General features: G+C 39.2%; 2 protein-coding genes across 3 annotated transcripts in view; both read left to right on the plus strand.

Moving 5' to 3' along the window:
- The window catches only part of LOC122063935 (caltractin-like), a 21004-nt gene extending 2834 nt beyond the window's left edge, over positions 1 to 18170 (plus strand). Inside the window, exons 4-7 of one of the 2 annotated variants that reach the window (XM_042627610.1) lie at positions 1256 to 1283; positions 5479 to 5631; positions 5705 to 5807; positions 17800 to 18170. In XM_042627610.1, coding sequence (XP_042483544.1) covers positions 1256 to 1283; positions 5479 to 5631; positions 5705 to 5807; positions 17800 to 17864 — 349 coding nt within the window. In that variant the 3' untranslated portion in view covers positions 17865 to 18170. The remainder of the gene's footprint in view (positions 1 to 1255; positions 1284 to 5478; positions 5632 to 5704; positions 5808 to 17799) is intronic. The other variant, XM_042627609.1, reaches the window with a different exon arrangement.
- Positions 18171 to 19972: 1802 nt separating this feature from the next.
- LOC122063936 (sterol carrier protein 2-like) lies at positions 19973 to 21140 on the plus strand. Its single transcript, XM_042627611.1, has 4 exons — positions 19973 to 20363; positions 20456 to 20516; positions 20628 to 20727; positions 20828 to 21140. Exons 1-4 carry the CDS (start codon positions 20241 to 20243, stop codon positions 20907 to 20909), a joined length of 366 nt encoding a protein of 121 aa, XP_042483545.1. The 5' UTR covers positions 19973 to 20240; the 3' UTR covers positions 20910 to 21140.
- Positions 21141 to 25083: the final 3943 nt, after the last annotated feature.

A 25083-nucleotide genomic window follows, 5' to 3' on the forward strand; every position in this document is an offset into this window, starting at 1 on the left:
GTTCATCATACTTAGAATCACATTTTGTGCATCATTATTACATGAAATCATTGGATTTATAAGGATTTACAAACTATTTTCAAGAGAAAATGAGGGTTTCAATTTTTTTCAAATTTCTTAGATCTACTCATGCTCAATGGTTAAAAATGTTTAGATTTTTTATATGTTATGTAAAAACAAGTGTTCTACAACTTCCATGAAAAATTTTGATTTTTCTCAAAAATAAAGAAGGTGGCATGACGAAAGAAAAAACTGTAAGAAACTCAAACCTCATCATTTTGAACATTTTCAACTCAATATATTTGTCTATCAATACGATACCCTCTACTTAAGTATTTATGCATTCTACATGTTATATATAGCTTTTTTTAACTATTTTTTTTTTATGCAAAAGTGTATAAAAATGTGTTCCCTATCCATTTATGTGCGTATCTTTAGCGTATCTCCGATACGATACGATACCCTCCGATACGTATCTTAATTTTGATCGACCGATACGGTGACCGATACCGATACTTTAATCCTTGCAATAATGTCAATGTAAAAGAGGTCCTTTTCATTTATTTATTTACTTTGGGTTGGGGTTTTGGGGGGAGGGAGGGGAAGCTGGGGAGGAGGTTGGGATATGAGGAGGTTTTCTCTGACTCAAGAGCTTATTAATCATATGACAAACAGTATGATTTCGAAATTTAAAATGGAAAAGGAGGTAATGGATTTTTTTTTTTAAAGGAAAAAAAGAAAAGGGCTACTTATACTAGTTCTATCAGCAACTTGTATTTCTGAAATTTCTTTTTCTAGTTGATATTATTTCAAAAATGTCTATGAAGATAAATATATTGTTTAAACTTTTAAGACTTAATCTTTTGGTGAAAAGAAGTTTTTCCTAACATTTATTGCTCATGTCTTTGTTAGGCAAGCCTTTATGGAGCACAGTCTAGGAAGGACAAAACTAGAGGGAGACATCATGGTTTAACAACACAGAAGAAGCAAGAGATAAAGGAAGCATTTGATCTATTTGATACCGATAACTCAGGTCAACATCGTTTATAATATTATAAGTGGCGCTAATGTGTATATGTGTTGCATTCTTTTCTTTGGTCAAATTGATTGGATTGCTTTTATCTGTTTTTTTTTAGGTACCATTGATGCCAAAGAGTTGAATATTGCCATGAGGTATTAATGCTTTCATTCAACCTGACTAAACTGTTAATTTAAGGTCATGCAAAAAATTGACACTTAAATGACTTCTGTGCAGAGCCTTGGGATTTGAAATGACAGAGGAGGTATTACTTTCTCCTTGGTTATTTTCCTGGTGTGTGCTAAAGCATTGTGCAGACCTTTCTGAAGTAGTGCATATTTTGACATTAGGATGCTGGTGTCTTTTGCGAGACTTGTTTGGACATTTAACAATTGATTGACACTTCTTTGTGAACACATTGAGCTTTTGTGGGCCTCAACCCAACTGAACTTGTCTTTGATTTGGAGTTCTGTGATTCAGACCCTCAGGTCTTAATACTTGATTTCTTATCTAGAAAAAAAAATTTATTCCAAAAACAAATTTTTATCAAAGGTCTTATTCATATTTCTTTTAAAGACTTTCTGTTTTACCTCTCTTTGGTACTCTAGCCAAAATTCTTGGAATATTGTCTCTGAAATTCAACTCAGCTGAAATCACCTTTCCTCATGTGATGGTCTCCTCCCATATGGACATGGTCCAACAAATCAGACATTATCTTGAACAACCTCACCTGGTTTGAAAAATGGGACGTGGTTTAAATCCCACAAGTCAAGAATGTAAAAAACAAGAACCCTGATCTAATTAAAGAACAAACAGGATTCTTGGGATATCCGTGTTGCATAGTGACAGTGAATAAACAAGTGTTGATTCACCATCCTGAAAGTTCCTGGGCGTACATGAGTAAAGATATCACACTTTCTGGATACACGTCAAATGTACAACCCATTTTATGGAGAAAAACCTTTGAAGATGAATGTCTATACCTTGGTTGGCTGGAATTAAGTACATTGTGAGAGCAGTCTTCTTTATTGCAAATGCATGAATGCATGGGATTCTTTGTTGACAGTTTGGATGTAGAGTTGCTTGTCTTCATTTTATGTGATGTAGATTGAAGAATGATGCAATTCAAGGGAGTTACGTGAACAGTACCTGTGATTACTTTTCATGTGACACTGTTCATGTGAACAGTGGTATGGCCCCATATGGAGGAAATTTGATGGGGTTACTCGTTGCTACTTTAGTTTAATTTTCTGTTTTAGAGTTCCTATTCCCGTGTAATCTTTAGTTATTAGCTTAGATTTTATGTCTTTAGTGCCTTCTATTTTGATTAATAGCTAAGATCTTAGTTAGCTTCTTGTACATTTGTAAGAGACTTTCTATTTCGTTTTATTTCCTTTCTTGTAATAGAAACTATCAGTATTTATGTAATGGACCATTGAGAGTTCTCCGATGATTTAATGCATGAAAAGTGTTTGCTTTGTGCAAAAGATCCCTGTGAGATGGATAAAGGTGAGAGGCCTTGGGTGAGATCCCCTAATCTGAGAGAGACTACCTATATTGTTCTTCCAACTGAGTTCTTTGTTTCTATTTGAGTTCCCTGTTATCAAGCCCTCATCTAAAAGTGAACCGAGACCCTGTTTGAAGCTACTGTTTTCATACTAAGATTTCCATTGAAGGTTACCAACTTACTGCTGATATAGCTACTGACTGAGGAGAACATATTCTCCTGCATATCTGATTTCTTGAAGGTTTTTCTGCTGAATCCAAAAGGCCCATTGATCTCCCTATCTACCCAACATTTTCTTCCCATTTTTGGAGGTTCCAATAGCATCCCAAGATTGCAGTTTGATGATGGTCTGGTGTACATCAGATGGCTGGGTTTGTCTATGTCACATGCTTTCTAATTTCTGAACTTACCTTCTAATTTTGTGACTTTCCCATATCTCAGTAGCTACCCATTATAGAGCTTAGATTTGGAGGGTTTGTTCACAACTATTGAGCCTCCCTCTGATGGTTTGGTGTACATCAGATATTCAGATGGCTGGGTTTGTCTGTCACATGCTTTCTAATTTCTGAACTTACCTTCTATTTGTGTGACTTTGCCCATATCTCAGTAGCTACCCATTGCATAAAGCTTAGATTTGGAGGGTTTGTTCACAACTATTGGGCCTCCCTTCGATATAATATTGGACCCATCCAAACTTTGTGAAGGCTATGTTAGAGCAAACACCAAGAAATACGAGAATAAACAAAACCAGATCCACACAACACAGATTTAACGAGGTCCACAGACCGATGTGGTGTGCTACGTCCTCGGGTGAAGAAGAAGATGTTTCACTATGTAGAAGAGAGATTACACCCAAGCAGCGGCGAGAAAACTCGCCCTGAAACCCTAGCTCGAAAAACCCCCAAAATACAATGACTTTCTCAACAAGACAACAGTACATTATATACTCCAAGTCGTGGGTTGCAATCAACCCATCACAGATCTCAGAAAACTTCTCATTCGGGTCGCCACCAAAATATGTCGGAGCGGCTCAATCTTCAAAACGGGTCAAGAATTCGAGACAAACTTAACAGGCTATTTTGAGTATTGTTAATTTTCTGATTATTTGGGTGTTGTTAATACCCTGTGATAGGCCTTCTTTTAGTTTCTGTTGACTTCTCCAATCGGCTGGATGATTCTAAACCCTTTTTATAGTTTCTAAATTTTGTAAGGGTTGTCTTACCGTATTGTTCACCTATTGTTGGTGGCTGTTACATGGACTATTGCTGAGACTGATATCAGTGACTGGTTTGGTTGTAATTAAGATCCTGTTCTGGGATTAAGTCATTTGTGACTTGGCTCTACATAGATATTGGGCTGTTTTATGGTTGAATATAACCTTGTAACATATTGAAAGGAAGGAGCTTCATATTGCTTCTTGAGATTCTTAATCGCTGTGTTGGTTGCTATGTTTTTTACAACAAAAGACAAAAGTAAAACTCTGGAATTTGCAGCTTATGCGGTAGTTTGTTCTTCCCCTTTCTTTTTCTCCTCTTGCCTCTGCTTGTCAATAGCCAACCTTTTCGCATCGCTAGTTTCACAGTGATCTCTCTCTCTCTCTCTCTCTCTCTCTCTCTATATATATATATATATATATGGGAGAGGTATAGGTATGCTAGCGAGTTACAATAGAATTAGGAATGCTAGCGGGTTATTAGCCCTAGGATTTTATCATCTTAAATATAACCGTTGGATTGAGAGAAGAGGTCTAAATCTTCAATCCACCGCTGCTACAGCTTATCTCTCCCCTAATTCTATCTCCACCCTCAGTCTAATGATTCAAGCCACGCAGGAACGTTGCCGCTGCTTCAGCCTCTCTGGAATGTTGCCGGAACGCTGCTTCAGCCACGCCGGAAACCAGCGTTTATAGGGTTTTAGGGTTTCGGATGTCTTTAGCGTTCATCCGGGAGAATCCACGCGGAGTCGGCAAAATTGAGAAGTGTCGAGTTTCCCCTTCGTATTAGATCAGTGTATGTTCCTTTCTGCGTGTCCATATTACAGTGAAAGTCGCGGGTAATACTCTTTAAAAAGACTTGATACAGAGGAGATGCGCTACAAGATCTGGATTCTGGACAGCCACGAGCATTAAGAACAACAGATGGAAGAAGGAAGCAAGAGAGGAGTATGGGCTTTTGCTTTTAGAGAAGATTATGTTCTGTATCAAATTACAAGCATAACTTTATAGAGAGTAACTTACAGAGCTTCAACTACTAATGTCTATTGAGAGCTTTGGTCATTGGTCGATCCAAAGCTCTTACATATAAACCCGATTCTTAATTAATTGCTTATTGAAAAGAATATAGAAAAATCTGTAACCCCCTTCGTATCAAATCGGGTATTAATTCCTTCCCCTTGTTTGTTGTCTTCTTCCTCTCCGCCTTCTTCCTCTTATTAAATTTGTAAAACCCTAATCTTCCGGCCTTGACTTGGCTCACGGGAGAATCCACGCTGAATCTGTTAATCGCGAGTTTCCTCTGAGGGCGAGTGCGGTGACATCATAGGCCTTGGCTGCCATTTCCGGAGAAGGGAAGCTGCCCAGCCATATCCAAGACTTCTTGTTTGGTTCTCTAACCTCACAAACCCACTTCCCTCCTTTCCTCTCCCTCACCCCTCTGAAAATCGAGTGCCTCATCTCCCTAAACCTCTTCCTCCCGGCCTTCTACGGTGGGCGGAGAGGAAGAAGAAGGGGAAGGAAATGAGTTGCAAGAGAGCAGCATAGATAGATTAGATACACACTATATTTAATCAATGGCATAGATCTAATCTATCTATTCTAACGGCCAATAGATGCTAGCATTCCTAATACATTTGTATCCCGCTAGCATTACTTTCTTTTTCCCTATATATATATATATATATATTATTGGCAAACTTTTTATTACATGGCTAATGGTAGTACCATCTGTTGTTCCAGCAAATCAATCAAATGATTGCAGATGTTGACAAGGATGGCAGTGGTGCAATCGATTTTGATGAATTTGTGCACATGATGACAGCAAAGATTGGAGAAAGGGATACCAAGGAGGAGCTCATGAAAGCTTTTCGAATAATTGACCAAGATAATAATGTGAAGTACCCCTTATCTCAAGTTATCTTGTTCCTTCTTGCCGGTAACTAACTCCCATTTGATCTATATTCAGGGAAAGATATCTGCTACAGATATTCATCTTATTGCAAAGGAGTTGGGTGAGTACTTGACCGACGCACAGATTCAAGAGATGATTAAAGAAGCAGACCTTGATCGTAAGTTTGCCTTTTCTGCATTAATGGTTTATTATATGTATTAATTTTGTTGTGTACCTGTGCTTTGATCAAAATTGCGTGGTATTTTACGGAATCTTACAGACCCAATTACATTTACTTATGAAGCTAAACGTTGTGACCTGTGATATGGTTATTCTCATTAAAAGGATTACCACAGATAAAGCAGTTACTACTTCTATGATACTTAATATATGAAATTTGCAACACACCCCATCAAAACACAGTTTGAAGAACTTTTAACATTTTGATGTAGGAGGGGACCTGGACAATGGGACTTCCTACAAGTGCTGTCCAAGTGGTGATTTTGACTCACTAGGACCTAGGTTGGGATTAGGATTGGTGGGGCAGCACAAACAAAGACCAGCATGCATATGTATTTGAAACATTAAGCAATGCAACAGAAGTCAATAGTAATCTAGGCAGAAAAGCAATTAAACCACATAAACCTCAAGCGAGAAACATGGGGAAGGGAACATGGCAACATAATGTAGTTAGGCACAAATCAGTTCGAGAATTCAAAGAGTAGGTATCATGCTCTCTTCAAGTCATTCAACTACTAAAGAGATCAACACAGTTCTTAATCACAGAAAATTAAGTATGTAAACAGCAGCAGTATGTAAGTTCAGTAGGACAGAGATATAAGAGCAACAGTAACAGATTTTAGACTCAGCAGGCTAATTCTAAAGGACAGCAGGAAATAATAATGGCTAGAAACAGAGGCTAATTCAGACTTCAATGGGATTAACAGGGAGGTAGTAAACAGTCAAGGAAGTGGAATGGGGTGGCGGATTTACTTACCTTAAACGCTGTCCCGATCTGAGGAGAAAAGGAGAAACGGAAGTCCTCCAAAACAGAGGTGCAGTCCACCTTATTTGAGGAAGGGAAAGTTCCAGTTTGATGATGAAGTGTTCAGCAGCATTCCGATGGGTCTTTATGCAACTGAGATGGTCTTCAATCTGTAGTATTCAGTAGCTGCAGCAGACATAACAGTAGCCAGAAAACAGAGACAGTGAAAGAGAGAGAGATAGACGAGAAGACATAGAGAATAGCGAGAGAGAGAGAGAAAAGTCGAGAAAGGGGGGAGGGGCGAGAGGGAGAAACGAGAAGAGGGAGAGGGCAGTGAGAGAGAAGAATCGTAGGGGGTTGGGAGCTTTCTCTCCTTTCAATATTCTTCATTAATTTAAAAAAAGAGATGGCCAATGGCCTTACACATATAAAGAAAAAAAATTACCAAAAATAAAAAGAGTTATTTAGGAACACAATCTCTGAAATAAGAAGTTACCCAATAGACCAATAGAAAGAAATACCTAGTTTCCTAATTATTCAAAACAGTTAAATAATAAGATGAACTAAAGTAAATTACTAAAATAAAACAAAATCTGGTGGGGGGCCACAAAGATCCGATTGGGAGGAAAGGGGGGGTTGAACCCAGAGCTGGGAAGGCTGGTTCGACTCCCTCTCTTTCCTTCTTCTTTCTTCTTCTTTCTTCTAGCTTTCCTCTAGCCAAATAGAGTGTACATGTGGCTGGGTCTTGCGCCTATGCCGCTGGTATACGTAGATGTCCCCATCAACTCTCCCAGGTTTGGAAGAATTCACCTCCGGTGAATTATGGCTCATGTAGTACTTAAGCAGATCTGGGTTGAGTTGTTGGATTTCTTGTACTGTGATCTAAGTGTTGTCAATTTCCGGACCTCCACACCATTTGACCAAGAACTTTTTGGAACCTCCTGTGTGTGGATACAGTCCTCTCATCAAGGATTTCCTCAACTTCTTCAGTTCTCCTCGTGACATTAGGTACAGGTGGTAGGGAGGTTGGGGGAAGTGGTTAGGTTGGTTCAGCGGTATCATCAAGGGTGAAAGGGAAGTCCTCAAGGTCATCAGGATAGAAAGGGGTAATGGTGGAGGCACCGTGGTATGGTACAAGATCTTCCACATTAAAAACATTGCTGATTTCCATATTAGTTGGTAGATCAAGGACATAGGCATTGGCACCTATCCTCTTAAGAACCTTGAAAGGACCTGTGCTACGAGTGTGTAGTTTGCTCGCTTTTCCCCTAACAAAACGCTGCGGCTTGATTCTAACCATCACTATATCTCTCTCTTGAGATTCTTGTAGCCTTCTATGCACATCCGCTTTTGACTTGTATTGATCGTTGCTCAGTGCTATCTGTCTTCTTATACATGCATGCAAATCATGTATGTGCTGAGCAAAAGACTTGGCTGACGGGGAGGTCTTAGAGCTGGACACAACTGGGACAAGGTCTATGGGTGCCCGGGGCTGGTATCCTGAACAAATATCAAAGGGTGACAGACCAGTGGTACGTTTCTTAGAGCTATTGTATGCAAACTCGGCCTAGCTAAGGACTCGATCCCAACTGGTGAGGTGTTCTCCTATGAGGCGACACAACAAATTTTCCAGACTCCTATTGACAACTTCAGTCTGACCATTAGTCTGAGGGTGGAAAGCTGAAGAGAAGTGGAGCTTAGTGCCCATCATCCGCCATAGGATCCTCCAAAAATGACTGTTGAACTTAACATCCCTATCGGACACTATGGTGAGTGGCAACCCATGGTACTTGACAACCTCGTTAAAGAAAAATTTGGCTACTATGGATGCATCAGAGGTCTTAGAGCATGGGATGAAATGGGCCATCTTCGAGAAGTGATCTACAACCACATAAATGGAATTATGGCCTCTCAAAGTCTTTGGCAGACCAAGCACGAAGTCCATGCTAAGGTCCTGCCAAGTGGCATGGGGAACGGGTAGGGGAGTGTACAAACTCGTGTTTTGCTTTTGTTGTTTGGCAGTCTGGCATGTCCTACACTGACTCACAACTCTAGCAACATCCCTCTTCAGTCCTAGTCAAAAGAATCGGTCCTCAACGAGGGTGATGGTCTTATCTCTACCGAAATGGCCAGCGACTCCCCCAGCATGCAATTCCCAAATCAGGAAATCTCGGAGTGAGGTCCTAGGAATGTATAACTTGCTTCTTTTAAAAAGGAAGACCTCCCGGAGTAGGTAGTCCGAGCGACTGACAAGGTTACCTCCACTTAAGGAAGTGAACGGCTCACTAAAATCAAGACAGGTGAGGTATTGGTCTTTGATTCGCTCAAATCCTACGACCTCTACACTCATGGTCTAAGCAACACACTAGCCTGACTCCTAGCATTTGTGCGACTGAGGAACATGTTTACCCGACTTAGTGCATCTGCAGCGGTATTCTCTACACCAGATCTATGCTTGAGTACAAAGGTGTACTCTTGGAGAAACTTGACCCACTTAGCATGCCTCTAGTTTAGTTTCTTTTGGGCACTCAGGTATCTTAGAGCCTGGTGGTCAAAGAATAGCATGAATTCTTGCGGTAGAAGGTAATGTCACCAATAGCGCAATGATTAGACAATCGCATAGAATTCTTTGTCGTATGTGGAATATCGTTGCTTTGCTTTATTAAGCTTTTCACTAAAATAGGCAACAGAGTGTCCTTCTTGCCCTAGGACACCACCTATTCTAATACCAGATGCATCATAGTTTACTTCGAAGACCTTAAAAAAATTTGGGAGGCACAGGACGGGGGCCTCAGTCATAAGCTTTTTAATCTCAGTAAAGGCTTTTGTAGCACTCTTAGTCCATTGAAACTCCTTTTTCGTGCAATCCGTGATAGGAGACATAATGGAACTAAACCAGTATATGAACCTCCTGTAGAAAGTGGCTAAGCCATGGAAACTTCACACTTCATAGACATTAGTTGGCTTAGGCCACTCTACAATCGCTCACTTTCTTAGGGTCAGCAGATACTTGATGGAGGAGGAGGGCCTTAGGGAAGAAAGAAATCTCTGAGAGAAATCAGAGTTAGAGGGAGAAGAGAAGAATCACACAAAGGAGAAGGGGGAAGAAGGTCTCACGACCAAGCAAACCTTAAGGTTTCAATAAATTAATTAAATCATCATTTAAAATCTGTCTAATACCTTGAGTTACATGCCTTTATATAATAAACTGAAATTAAGACTTGCCTAAATAAAATCTAAAACTAAATTAGCAATTCCTAATTTGCTTATTAAATTCTAACTAATGAAATTAGAAACAAAATAAACTCAAACTGGAAACTCCCTAATTGACTAAAAACTACCCAAAAATAAAAGATTACATATCTTCCCAAATAAAATAACTCATTATTTCCTAAATAAAGTAAATCCTAAGATATTCTACTAATCCCAAAAATTAAATTGGATTCGGTTCGCCTCAATTGAGATTGCCCGAATGGTCAACCCGGTTCAGCCTTAATTCTGCATCAACTCCCCTGATGTTGAGAAAAACTCGACCACGAGTTTTATAGAAGGAGAGGATTAGCACCTCTCGATCAACATCCACGATCAACGGCTTTGTCAAGGTAAAGATCCAACACTTCTTATGATCAACAGTCAAGATCTTCTGATGGTCGTCAACAAATGATATAATTTTGATTAGAATCTGATGGTGGGGTTTCACAATTGAAATTGGACGACTTATCAGTTCTTTAGATGCATCCTTGATTGGATCATTCAATTCATCTTGGTTGTCACGTTTAGGGTCAACTGGCTCTTCCACCACTAACCCGTCCTCGATCATGCTGCACACCTTATCACATAAGTGTATGGTACTTTCGGTAAGCTTTTGAAAATTTAATTGAAGTTCTTGGGATTCCGATCGATGTTCCTTCAATCCATCATCAAATTTCTTCTTAAGTTCCCCAATAAGATTAATAAATTCAAGGGGAAATGCCATCGGAGTAAAGGATTTTGTAGGAAATTTGCTTTGGGTCTCACACAAATAAGACACCAACTCCAATAATCAAGTGGGTGGCAAAACTGTAAATAAATGAAGCTAATTGTAAACCCACAACATATCACTTCAGAGGAAGGGATATATGTGGAAGTAGAAAAAAAAATAATAGGACAATTGGGAATGTAATAAGAAGGGAGGGGTAATTCTGGAAAATCAGAAGAATTAAGGAAAGAAAAAAAAAACAAAAAGAAATCGTGGGGAAGAAAGGGGTTACCGCTGGCCGACTGAAGGGGCAATGAGGAGTTTTGCTTCTTGGTCGAAGCCAGCAAGGAAGGAGAGAGAGATCCAGGGGTCTTTTTTTGGCTATGACAAGCAGAGGCAGAAACCCAGGGATCTTAGACTCCAACAATGGATCGTGACTTCCATGGGGGTTGTGATCAGCGGTGGTGACTTCAATCAGCTGCGGGGACTTCGCAATGAAGAAAGTCGATGTGCAGCGGGAGGCGAGAAAACTTGGAACCAGGTATGTCTGCTTTTTTTTTTTTGTTCGATCTTGCCTCTCGCTACCTCTTCTCTTCTTCTTCCTTCGCTTCCTTCTGGTTCTGTCTTCTCTCTCTCTCTACTCTTTTTTTTTTAATTTTGGACAGAACCCTGGAGAGGGTGTTTCGAATGAGACTGAAGAAAAAATAGGTCGGTGGAGTTGTGGTTTGGCTTCTCTGTTTGCAGCAGAGTATTTTTTTTCCTGAATGCTATTCTCAGTCTTGTCTCAGTAGAAATCAGAACTAAGAATGGGAAGAAGATAGGGAGGGTTTTGTGTTGCTGCGGAAGGTGGGAATTTTTTTTTTTTGGATATTAGTTCTCGGAAGAACTAGGCACGCTAAGGGAAAACAAAAGGGAAGAAGAGAGTGATGAGGAGAAAAGACGGAAACAAAAAGAGAACGAAGGAGAGGATCCTTCGGCTCTGATACCACTTGATGGAGGAGGGCCTTAGGGAAGAAAGAAATCTCTGAGAGAAATCAGAATTGGAAGGAGAAGAGAAGAATCACACAAAGGGGAAGGGGGAAGAAGGTCCCACGACCAAGCAAACCATAAAGTTTCAACCAATTAATTAAATCATCATTCAAAATTTGTCTAATATCTTGAGTTACATGCCTTTATATAATGAACTGAAATTAAAACTTGCCTAAATAAAATCTAAAATTAAATTAGCAACTCCTAATTTGCTTTCTAAATTCTAACTAATGAAATTAGAAACAAAATAAACTCAAACTGGAAACTCCCTAATTGACTAAGAACTACCCAAAAATAAAAGATTACATATCTTCCCAAATAAAACAACTCATTATTTCCTAAATAAAATAAATCCTAAGATATTCTACTAATCCCAAAAATCAAATTGGATCCGGTTTGCCTCGATTGAGATTGCCCAAATGGTCAACCCGGTTCAGCCTCAATTCTGCATCAACACTCCTTGGGCTGACACAACAAACCCTAAGAAGATGACTTGATCACTTATGAAAGTGCACTTCTTGAGGTTAACATAGAGTTTTTCTTGTAGAAGCACATGAAAAACCTTCTGTAAGTGATCCAGGTGGGAAGATGGGGTCTTACTGTAGATGAAGATGTTATCAAAGTAGACCACTAAGAAGTTGCTGATTCATTATTCTCATGAAGGTGCTAGGTGCATTTGACAAGCCAAAAGGCATGACTAACCACTCGAAAAGGCCATCCTTCGTCTTGAAGGCTGTCTTCCACTCATCTCCAGGCCTAACCCGAATTTGGTGGTACCCGCTCTTGAGATCAATGTTCGAGAAGATCGATGAGTTGGCCATCATATCCAACATGTCATCAAGTTTAGGGATAGGGAACCTATACTTGACAGTGATCTTATTGATGGCCCTACTATCAACACACATACGTCAGGTGCCATCTTTGTTTAGTGTGAGCAAGGCAGATACTGCACACGGGCTAAGGCTCTCCCAAATGAATCCCTTATGTAACTATTCATCCACTTGCCACTTGAGTTCGGCATGCCCTTTGGGATTTATTCGGTAATGGGGGTAAGTTCGGGAGAGAGGACCCTAGAACTAAGTCAATAGTGTGCTGGATGTCACGCGTAGGCGGTAACTCATCAGGTAGTTCCTCAGGGAATAACCTCTCAAATTTCCGCAGCAAGGGCTATACTTCTCTGGGAGCCTTAGTGAATAAGCGTGACTTATCGGTATTACTCTATATGACAATTAGAGCATAAATCAACCCTGAATCTTGACATTCTCCTTCAAATTGTTGTTGATTTAAAATGTTGAGTGTTTTGGTGGGGGTGTGTTTGGATGTACTTCCCTTGTGTTCTTAAACACTTACTTCCTTAGGGGCACTGGGGGTCAGCTTAATTTTCTTCCCTTTGAACTCAAAGACATAGGTGTTAGACTTCCTATAATTGATGACATCCCAGTCATATAACCAGGGTCTACCTAGGATGATGTGGGCAACATCCATCTCTAGGACATCACACCACACTCGATCCTCATATCCTGCGAAGTGTAGAGGAACTAGACACCTTAGATTAACGGGGATGGTGGGCTGATCTACCTAGGCAACCTTGTAAGGCTTGGGGTGGGGTTTGGGTTTGAGGCCCATTCGAGCAATAACGCTCTTGGTGATCACATCTCATTGTCTATGGCGACGCAGCAGTTCTTACCCTGATGACATGTGTAAGTGATGAAAATATTAGTTCACCGCCAATCATCGCTACTCCTAAGTTGTGAGACCATGCATCGCACAATACTGAGCTTGAGGTCACCGGCCTCCTCGGCGTCCTCATCAGATATGGTCTCATCTGGTCTATGGTCCTGAAAATCCCCTTGGTCACCTTCTTCAGGAATCTGCTCCCCCACATAGAGATTTCTGTTAGGGCACTCTCTAGAGAAGTGACCATACCCTCGACACTTGAAGCATTGTTGTTGCCCACTGCTCTTAGGTGCTTCTCCCAAGATTCCTTTACCTCTATTGTCAAATTTTCATTGTGGTGCAGCAGGGGATTTTGGGAATCCAGTTAAACCTTGGGGTGGTTTCCTAAAGTGGGACTCCCCACCTTGAAAGCTCTTCCTCTAAGAATAAGTTTTTATGGAGGACTCCACCTCAAGGGCTACCCAGAAGGCCTGTGGAACATCTCGCACAAGGTGGGGTGCCATTCGTGACTGGATTTCGGAGTTGAGCCTAGTAAGGAATCTAGAAAGTGTCTGCTCAACATCCTCTCGAATACGACTTCTAATTTTCAACTCATTGAACTTGCTCATGTATTCGGTCACAGTCAGTTTTTCTTGCCTCAGGGTATTCATGTTATTCAACAACTGTAGCCTATAGGTGATAGGCAAGACTTCCCTTTTGAGCCTCTTTTGCATTACTACCCATATTTTGATTGGCTCAAGTCCTAGGTTGGCCTCTTGGTACTCTAGGTCTGTCCAGAAGTCCTGGGCGGCTCCGATAAGCTTGAACTTAGCAAATCTGTAACGGACTTCCTCAGGCATATCACAAAACTCAAAGTACCTATCCATTTGCTTAATCCAATTTAGAAGGATCCTAACATCAATCTGACCATCATAGGTAGGGGCATCTACCTTAATCATCCGCCTAGCATCAAAACCCCTATCATAGTGCTCATAACCCTCATCATCTCCATATTGAGTGTGGTATCTTGGAGCAGGTTGTCCTCGACCCCTACCCCGACCTCTACCACGCCCTGTGCCTATAAAATTATCCCCTATCCGGTCATAACCATCAGTGTGGTTGTCGTTCTCTATCTCAGGGCTAGGGGCTCTTGTTCTAGGTCCAGTGCCTAAGGTGTTGTGGCCCTGCCATTCGTCTGAGTTTAGGGCATTTGTCTCAAGGGCGGCAAGCCTATTGGTAATTGTCTGGAGATGAGTAGCCTGTGCTTCCCTATCAGCCAACAATGTTTCTCTATCAACCAACAATGTTTCTCTATCAGCCAACAGTGTTTCCTGTTCAGTCCTAGTGGCAGTTAATTCAGCTTGAAGGTTTCTCAGAAACTCTTTGTTCCGTTGGATGACTCTTGCCCATTGATCTGGCTGAATGGTGGTACTAGGAGGGTCAGACATGTCCTGGTATGCTCTACCACTACGGGTGGACATAAAGAAAGAGAGCAGCCAAGGTGTGGTTGCCAATAAAGACTCAAGGCTTACTCAAAATCTCCAATTGAGATAGGTAGTTGGCCTTCTCGATCCTAAGGTCAGAAATTTCCTTCTCAAGAATGTGTTTCTGGTGGGAATAGCGTCCAATGCTATTTGGTCCTGCCAAACGAAGAAGAAAGAGGGTATGTTTTAACCTAAGGTAACACTCTTTTTGTTCAGACTCAACTATGAACAGGTTGTGACGGAGATTAGACCTCAAAAGACAAGACATGTAAACAGTGACAGTGACACCCAATCATGACAAGACCAACCAATACCATGCTCTAATACCAAAATGATGTAGGAGGGGACCTAGACAATGGGACTTCCTACAAGTGCTGTCCAAGTGGACGATATTGACTCACTAGGACTTAGGTTGGGATTAGGATTGGTGGGGCTGCACAAACAAAGACCAGCATGCATATGTATTTGAAACAGTAAGCAATGCAACAGCAGTCAATAGTAATATAGGCGGAAAAGCAATTAAACCGCATAAATCTCAAGCGGGAAACATGGGGAAGGGAACATGGCAACATAATGTAGTTAGGCACAAATCAGTTCAAGAATTCAAAGAGTAGGTATCATGCTCTCTTTAAGTCATTCAACTACTAAAGAGATCAGCAGAGTTCTTAATCACAGAAAATTAAGTATGTAAACAGCAGCAGTATGTAAGTTCAGTAGGACAGAGATATAAGAGCAACAGTAACAGATTTTAGACTCAGCAGGCTAATTCTAAAGGACAGCAGGAAATAATAATGGCTAGAAACAGAGGCTAATTCAGACTTCAGTGGGATTAACAGGGAGGTAGTAAACAGTCAAGGAAGTGGAATGGGGGTGGGGGATTTACTTACCTTAAACGCTGTCCCGATCTGAGGAGGAAAGGAGAAACCGAAGTCCTTCAAAACAGAGGTGCAGTCCACCTTATTTGATGAAGGGAAAGTTCCAGTTTGATGATGAAGTGTTCAGCAGCATTCCGATGGGTCTTTATGCAACTGAAATGGTCTTCAATCTGTAGTATTTAGTAGCTGCAGCAGACATAACGGTAGCCAGAAAACAGAGACAGTGAAAGAGAGAGAGAGACAAGAAGACAGAGAATAGCGAGAGAGGGAGACTAACGAGAGAGAAAGAGAGAGAAAAGTCGAGAAAGGGGGGAGGGGTGAGAGGGAGAGGGCAGCGAGAGAGAAGAGTCGTAGGGGGTTGGGAGCTTTCTTTTCTTTCAATATTCTTCATTAATTTAAAAAAAAAAGAGATGGCCAATGGCCTTACACATATAAAGACAAAAAAATTACCAAAAATAAAAATAGTTATTTAGGAACACAACCTCTGAAATAAGAAGTTACCTAATAGACCAATAGAAAGAAATACCTAATTTCCTAATTATTCAAAACAGTTAAATAATAAGATGAACTAAAGTAAATTACTAAAATAAAACAAAATCTGGTGGGGGCCACAAAGATCCGATTGGGAGGAAAGGGGGGTCGAACCCAGTGCTGGGAAGGCTGGTTCGACTCCCTCTCTTTCCTTCTTCTTTCTTCTAGCTTTCCTCCAGCCAAATAGAGTGCACATATGGCTGGGTCTTGCGCCTACGCCGCTGGTATACGTAGATGTCTCTATCACATTTCATGGTCAATATTCTGAAGTGTCACATTCTTTCCCCTCTTAATATGTCCTTCAGTATAGCTAAAACCTATAGCCCTCATGGCATTGATAAGCATTTTCCCACGTTACTAATTTCGTGTGACATATTTCCATTTGAAGATTAAGACTTCCCTTTTTCTTGAATGATTAAATATTGACTCAAATCTTGGACACATTTTGTTGAGATTTCTATTAATATGTAACAAGCATTTTAGACCAGCTTGTCTAGTTGGGATTTGTTTCTAAGACAGTCCTGGCAGGATCTGCCAGTTTTTGGCTTGAATTTGATGGAACCAGACATTAAATGTGGAGGAGGCATATCCAGTTACATTATATTGTTGTTGGTGCTTCATGTACTCATTCACTTCCTCCTTGATCTATCAAGTTCTATGCATGAACTGCCTCCTCTTGCTGATAATTTGATAAATCTTCCCTAAGCTGTTGGCTGGGTATCATGTTTGTCCTGGCCAAAAAGTACAGACATGTGATAGATCCCCATTTTCTATATAGCATCACTGGTTAAAAGGTTTGTTCTTTGATAAAGAAGAAATTCTCTGGTTTAACAAGGTATTGGAACATAGTGCCACCCAACCCCCTTCCAGGAAATAGGAGTCCCATCTTTATTATCTAAACTATCCAATGTACAAAAATGGTCATAGGACCTTATTGAATGAGCTGTAGGCAAGGAATTTCTTTACTCCGCAACCTTGCACCATGGTAAAGCAGAAAGTCATGGATATCCACTAATGTAGAGCTAGGTACCGAGTAACCTAACCCCAGGCAGGATCAGAGATGTAACAAAAAAATGGACCAATCTGGAGTTATATCGATTCTTGATTTAGGGCTCAAAGAGGAGATTTCTGGGATCTTACACATCAGGCCTCAGAACGGGCCCAAACTCCCATCAAGTGGAGGGTCCTATGAGGGGATTTGATCCTCAAAATATGGGCAACTTCTGATGGTGAACTTGGGAGATTGATGGCCTTAAAGGTTTCCTCAAAATATTGTTTCCACATCATTTATTGCTTGGGAGCCTCTAAGATAGCTATACCCTTGGGTTCTTACAAAAGCCCACTATTTCTTCGTACTTCTTTGCTGCTATCAGCATGGATTGCTTCTTACCAAAACAGATGAATAACTAAATAGTAGCAGTTGGAATCATGATTTTGAGGATATGTATGGAATTGGTTGTTAATGATCATGGTTCCGATATAGATCTTTGACTCCTGGTTGGGATACCCTCTCCCTCCCTCCCTCCCTCCCTCCCTCCCTCTCTCCCTCTCTCTCTTTCCTTTTCCTTCTTTCTTTGACAGTTTTTACAAGCTTCACAGCCGTGTGGCAGATCACTTGCATTTGGTGGTTTTAATGGTAATGAATTGTGCAGGTGATGGTGAAGTCAGTCCTGATGAGTTCATCAGGATAATGAAGAAAACTTCGTTTGGGTATTAGGACTTTGATGTTAAAAGTTCCTTGTATCTAGGTAGTCATCCTATGTAGTATTACTATAGTCACCTGGTACCTGAAAACATGACGGAAGGCGACCTGTTGCCTAATTTAGTTTCGACCATTCATCTGTGGGGATTGGGTTGTTTTTGCCCTGGTATTAGTATTCTCTATATAAGTCTATATAAGTCTTAATGTTCTATATAGCCTGTTATGGACATGTATTGTATTGCAGCACACTGGTGTTAGGTGGATAAGCAGATTTTTATTCATTCTGTATCTAATGGATGATGGAAGTTAATTTTGTCAGGATGTACTGGTTTATTCTGTCATGAATTCCTTCTCTCTCAACTGATTCATTTTACAAATTTATGATGCAACAAACAAGTGGGTCTTGATTGAAGGAAACCGTTAGGTAGTCCCCACTCATCTTCAAAACCCAATCTAAAAGTCAGCTGACTGTTGTATGGATAGGTCTAGGATTGGATTTGCCACATGTCAAATTTTAAGATCTAATTCAATCAAATACTCTCGTGTATTGGCATGCATCCTAGTGTTTTTTTCAGCCATCCATGTACATTACTTACTAAACTCTGTTTCAGCTAAAAACTGGGCACATTGGCTGGGGACCCTTGAAATCTAATTCTCCATGAAATTTTGGGTCCCATTTGATCAGCCACGTGGTAAAAACTTGGTCTGTCCTGAGACCTACAAGCTTACCAGGATAGGCTGTCTTGGGTTATTTACCAATTTATTCTCTCTTGAGTTTAGTCAGAAACATTTTTTTTTTCTTGGATTACATTATCATTAATTTCTTGGTGAGTAGTAATAAACGCCGGAATGGATATTGGTTAGGGAACCCAATTACTTTTCGGTAAGGTTGTGTGTGAAAGAGTGTAATAGATGGAAGTGCAGATCCTAAGTGCCTCATTCCTGTAGGATTGACAAGCAGAATCCTATTCTTAAGTTCGTCTCACATAGAGCATGAGAAGATGATCATCCTGGTTTTTACACTTCCACTTGATGCATCAGATCCTTGTCCCTAACCTCTATATTACCGAAAGTACTTATCTATGTTACAAAAATTTTGATGCTTTAAAAATCACAAGACAAATTTGAACCATCCATCCCTCTACGATTTTTTAATCTAACATCGTTTCCAATTTGGTAGAGTGCATAATATTATCAAATATACTGGAAGACCTGCATGGACATCCACAAGATACACACTAAATGATCTCTATTGAATAGCTTGAATGGACATGTTATTTGTCGAACATTATGTAAAATCTTGTGAGTTTGTGACTACGAAATATTTCTTCTACGTTCGAAAAAATGATAGACCTTTGTGAAAGAAAAAAAATTAAATTAAATAAATAAAATAAAGAAGATCATCGACATATTGGTATGCATTCTTAGAATAGCTTTCGAGTCTAAATATTCACATATTCTGAGATATGATTTTTCTAGAGGGTTGACTTTATTGGTGCAACAGTAAGATTCCTCCATTATGATTAAGTGGTCATGGATTCAAGTCAAGGAACAACACCCACATAATAGAGGTAAAACCATGGACATTATGATCCTAATCTTACCCACTTAACCCCTCTATTGCCCATCGGGACGTCCTCACAAAAAAATATAAGGAAGATTACATGATTACCCATTTCTGGGTTTCCCTTTATAAAATTATACACAAAAAGTTTCAGTTAACAAAAATACCCAAAATTAGGTTTCCCTTTACAAATTACCCTCTTAAAGTTCAAGTTAACAAAAATACTCAAAATTGAGTTAGGATTTAGAAAACTACCCACTCAAAGTTTTAGTAATAAAAACATACATGATTTTATGTGGAAGATGAAGAATCACTATTTTGGGTAGTTTTGTAAATCAAAACTTGATTTTGGGTATTTTTGCTAACTAAAACTTTGGGTGAATAGTTTCGTGAACTCAAACCTAATTTTGGGTATTGTTTATCAAAACTTTTTGTAGGTAATTTTATATAGGAGAACCCAAAAGTGGGTAATCATGTAATTTTTTCAAAAAAAAAAAAAAAATATATATATATATATATATTATATTTTTGTTGGAACTCACCTTGAATCAAATTTTGTAAAAAGGAAAACGTCACCATGAGATGAGGAGGAAGAGTGTAGCAGAGAACGTTGGTTTGCGTGAACATAACCATATCCTATCTGTTTCCTGTCCACGTCGGGCAGTTATTCGTTGTGTCCATCTCATCTCATCTCTCATGATTTATTGCTATTTCTCACCGCCCACGCCCGCATCGACTCGTCAGAATTAACGTCAATAGTCTCTCCGGAACTTTTACCGACGCCCGATCGAGTTCCCGATCTATTCTGATTTCTGAGTCACATAACCATGTCGAACGAGCTTAAATCTGCGGCGCTTCTGGAGCAGATGAAGCTTCATCTCGCCACCGACGCCGGTAAGGAGCTCACCAAGAAGATCGGCCTCGTCTATCAGATGAACATAGCCCCCAAGGTTGTTCCTTCCTATTCAAGCTCTTCGCTTTCTATTTTTTAGATGCCGTACTAACCTTCTAATCCTCTTCGTTTTTTTTAATCTCTGCTCAGAAAATTGGAATCGATGAGGAGATTTACGTCGTCGATCTCAAGAAAGGAGAGGTTACTAAAGGTCGGTGATTATTCTCTCTTCCTCCTTTTGATTTCCATGTAATTTCGTCCAGTCGGTTACAGAAAAATGGAAAACAAATTGGGACTCGATAAATTGTAAAAGAGAATTCAGGTCCTTACGAAGGCAAGCCTGATGCTACCTTTTCATTCAAGGATGATGATTTTGTCAAGGTTGCTACTGGGAAGATGAATCCTCAAATGGCTTTCATGAGGTACCATAATTTTGCATCGAATTTTGATTCTTTGATTGTTTATTTGTATCCCTTTGCTTCAGTTTTTTCATTTCTATTTTATTTTCTTGATGGAATGCAGGGGTGCCATGAGGATTAAGGGTAGCCTGAGCGCCGCTCAGAAGTTCACTCCTGACATTTTCCCAAAGCCATCCAAGCTGTGAGCCTAGTACCCATCTGTTCTGCGATCTAATCTTCTTTTGGTTGGGTCCTTCAAATATTACTCAAGAGTAAATTTTATCGTTGTATTCTGGAATTGAAATGGGCTAAATTTAGTTTCACAATTTCATGATCAATGCCCCATCTCTTTTACTACACGCAATTTGGTTTAGTTGAAGAAAGATGAATCAATAAAAATATAGGTGATCCCCTTGATTTATGATCACCTTTGACAATCACATCTTCAGATTTTACATTCATAGTACTTGAATTTGTTGGTTTTTGTTGTGGAATGTTCTTAGGTATCCTTTGCATGCTTGCATTCTAACACTGTAGTTCTGTTATGGACCTCATTTGAAGACGTGAATAAAAGGAGTCAGTCTGAGTTCTCGCCAGAAAATGATGAGATCACCGGAATCTCCATGGAATTGGGTTATTGAAACCTTAATCTGTGAAACCTTAAATCATTAAATCTTGAAAGTGAATCTAAAATCTATACACCCCTCTCAAAGGAATGAACCTTGTTAATGGAGAAACCTAATCAGTGAAACCCCAAATTATTGAACCTAGATGTGCACCTAATTCTAAACATTACCCCTCCCTGTGATTGGAGCAATTAATTTGTCACCCACCTTCGCAACAACCAGACTTGCTCTAAAAAGATGGCAAAATGCCTGATCTTCTTCTATGCTTTGATGACAGAGAAAATTGCTGGCAGAGTTCATAAGAGAAGATAATATGATGGCTCCTAAGTGAAATCTAATGGAGTCTCCTTTTCTATTTTGATTATAGGTTCTAAGAGGGGGTTCATTTAGGATAAGAGTGGGATTCAGATTTTGGTTGTGTTGAGGGGTGTCAAGACAGTTATGGCAAAAAAGAAGAGACTTGTACCAAGAATCTTTATCACTGTATCCTTGGTAACTACCACATGACAATTTTTTTATAATTTAATTTGATAGACATATTGTCCACATCATCATCAACTCATAATTAAAAGTTTCAAACCAATATGTGTCACTTTTGAGGCCTAAAAAATGTTTCACCAGAAATCATTAAAAGACCAAGGGGAATACACCATATATGTTGGGTCATACAAGTGAGAAAGCAATCAAATTTGACATAATTTGGTACAAAGTTTGGTTGGTAAGCTTTCAGATATGATGTGGTGAATAATGTTTCAAAAAATGGATCGGATGATGAACCGTTCTGGCCTGTTGGTCGACAATTGATGGTCTGACCTTTTGATCTTATGGTCTAACAATAAAAATTAGAGTAAGCTTATGATAACTGCTAAAGAATGTAAGATGCTAGTGTGATTTACATGCTTGGAGCAGTGGTTAAACATGATTATTTCTTTCCCCCATTGCCTGTTGGTGACTTCTCCCAAAAGAGAGAGAGAGAGACTTTTGTCGAAGTTAAACAGTGGAAGATTGTTAAGTGAGTTGGTATAGTAAGCTGAGTATGGATAGATGGAAAAACGAATGAGAGAATGATTCAGTTGGTCCCCAAAATTGGATGGTGTGAGGACTGAGGAGACTTCTATCGAAATATTGATTGTCTTTCCTCTTTACAAGTTAATAACAGATTTTGATTGTTAACTATAATAATAAAGATCAGGTAAGAAAAAGAAGAAGAAAAGACATTAAAAAATAATCTTGTCCTTGCTTTCTCGGTCACTTTCTCTCCCTGTTTTGTGTCTGGATGGTCCCCCTCTCCAACCATCCCTAACTGAGGATCTAAATCCATTTCAAAGTCAGCAATGGCACCAAACGACCTATTTTGAATTTTATGCATTTGATTTTAGATGTTAAGGAAAAGTCTGAAGATACTGACGTAATTTTTTACAGACATATGATGGAGCCTATAAAAGCTCTTTCTAAAACCTTAAATCATGTTAGTGTGTAGGGTTTGGGATCAGGTTTAATAAGTTTCTTCTTTAAGCCTTAGGATGTCACAAATTATACTTTGGGTAGAATTGCATTCTGTTTGCTCTTTTTTTTTATGGTTCCTATCCGAGGGTAAATCCCAATGATACACAATCACACCTAACCCATATAATAGATCAATTGCGGTGAAAAACTAAGAGTGAGACAAATATTCCCTTATACTTGAGCCTGCCTGCGAAATTCAATTACTAATAATTTGAGGAATGGTGTCTAACAATGCCATATTGATATCCTTTCAATCACATATCTAGTAAGTGCCACATGGCAATTAAATTTGATGGACTCAAGGTTACACATCATCATCCAACCAACCATGGTTACATTTTAAAGCATTCAAACCTATCCTTGTGCATTGTATAGGTCAGATGAATATTTTGGCCAACGTTTGGAAAATCAAAGGTACTTAACTTTTCAGGAACTTTTTTATTCTCAAAGAAGAAAAAGTCAAATGCATTTTACAAAGAACTCGAGATCTGAGTTAATTTGGTCATCATTATACATGCTATCCTATGTAGTGGTAATAATAGTACCATGTCGTCGTTGGGCCCGAGCCAAAAATGGAGTATAAACAAACATGTATAGACATTAAAAAAAAAAAAAAAGAGGGGGATTGTGCTCCAAGGCCATGAAATGTGACTACTATTAGAAAGCAATAACTGTAACTCTGGTGAATAGCTACAGATTTCTCCTATATTCCATCATTCTTTAGCTTGCTTAATTCCTTGGAGAAGATTCCTGTAGTTGACATCAATGTTTTTTCCTCTCATCATAAAATTAGCATAAAGTGAGATAAATTTTTTTGAGTTGATAATGCAATTAGCCCATCTAGAAACATTCCTAATTGTATCAGTCACACCCACGCATATAAGGATTCGTGAGGTTGAGTCTAATAAATCAAAGGTATGAACTGAAAGTATCATGGGTTAGATTCACTTGTTGAATTGTGGATTGATCAAGATAGGCATTCCATTGCTTCACAAGTTGTAGAATAGAAAGTGGGTTAGGTTTAATATGTGTATAAATAAGATTATTTCTATGAGACCAAAGATGGTAGTAAGTAGTAAAAAAGATATTAAAGAAGTTTTTCAAATAACAAGTTAGAATTGTACCGGAATTAAAAAAATGCATAACTAGATTATTAAATGAGTTAACACATAGTGTTTCAGTTCTGAGACCAAGAGGGCCAGCTGCCCAAATTCTCGTTGTGAATTCGTATGATAGAAAGATGTGCCAAGTGTATTCTTGGTATTTATGGCAGAAACCACCGCAGGTCCACAAGTAGGATCCATATCCATCTATTGCCCTGATATATCTTTGGTGTAGATTCTGCCATGTGCTATTTTCTAGAAGAAGATCTTAAATTTCGGATGTGTTTTGAGATTCTAAAATGATCGCAACCAATGAGAGCAGAGAGATAAACATATAAACCTATTTGAGCATCCAATCAGGTTAGGAATATTTATTTTACAATATTTCACAGCCAATCTTGTGGTTAGAACCCCCTTTTTGGAATAGGGGCACCTCCATCTATCATTATCTAGGGAAATAGGAATTTGCAAAATATTATTTATTTGAGTGAGAAGAAGCATTGAAGTTAACAGATATGTATTCCACTCATTGCCCATAATAAAATAGTTTACCAAAGTCACAGAAGGGAGATGGGGATGGGGGTGGGGGTGGGGGTGGGGGTGGGAAAGAGAGTTGTGCGCTGCTAAATTGAAGCTAGGAGCAGTGGGCAGACATGGATCAATCTAGAAATTAGTATTTTTGTGACCCGGTTTTCATGTAAACCAATTTCTTAATAGTTGAAAGAATACTTACAATATTGTTCCAGGTTGTAGACATACATGGTTAGTTATATAATTTCAATAAATCAAGAAAATTGAGAGATCTCTGGCACACCTCATTTAGTTAAAGATGGTACATCACCAATCCGTGTGGTAAAAAACAAAAACTACAAGACAGGCATGATGAAATTTCAATTTTAATTCGAAAATGGTGAAAATATTTTTTCATAATTTTAACTCTTTTTTTTTTTTGGTAAATAATTTTTAACTCATTTCTAGGAAGGAGGTTTAGGTATTCAAGAATCATAATTGAATCAGCCCAACTCTCGAGGATTCGGAGTAGGCCAATGTAGTGAATTGGGTTCTTATTGGCAGATCCTAACGATCATATGTTTAATAAAAGCCCTACCATGAGGGCTGTAGTGTGGGTTTTTTTTTTTTTTTTT

Source organism: Macadamia integrifolia, unplaced genomic scaffold, assembly GCF_013358625.1.
Source record: "Macadamia integrifolia cultivar HAES 741 unplaced genomic scaffold, SCU_Mint_v3 scaffold1495, whole genome shotgun sequence".
Classification (NCBI taxonomy): domain Eukaryota; kingdom Viridiplantae; phylum Streptophyta; class Magnoliopsida; order Proteales; family Proteaceae; genus Macadamia; species Macadamia integrifolia.

Coding starts and splice junctions, on each gene's coding strand:
- LOC122063936 (XM_042627611.1), top strand. CDS start 20,241: ATGTCGAACGAGCTTAAATCTGCGGCGCTTCTGGAGCAGATGAAGCTT. Junction 20,517..20,627: donor GAAAGGAGAGGTTACTAAAG/GTCGGTGATTAT, acceptor AAGAGAATTCAG/GTCCTTACGAAGGCAAGCCT. Junction 20,728..20,827: donor CCTCAAATGGCTTTCATGAG/GTACCATAATTT, acceptor GATGGAATGCAG/GGGTGCCATGAGGATTAAGG.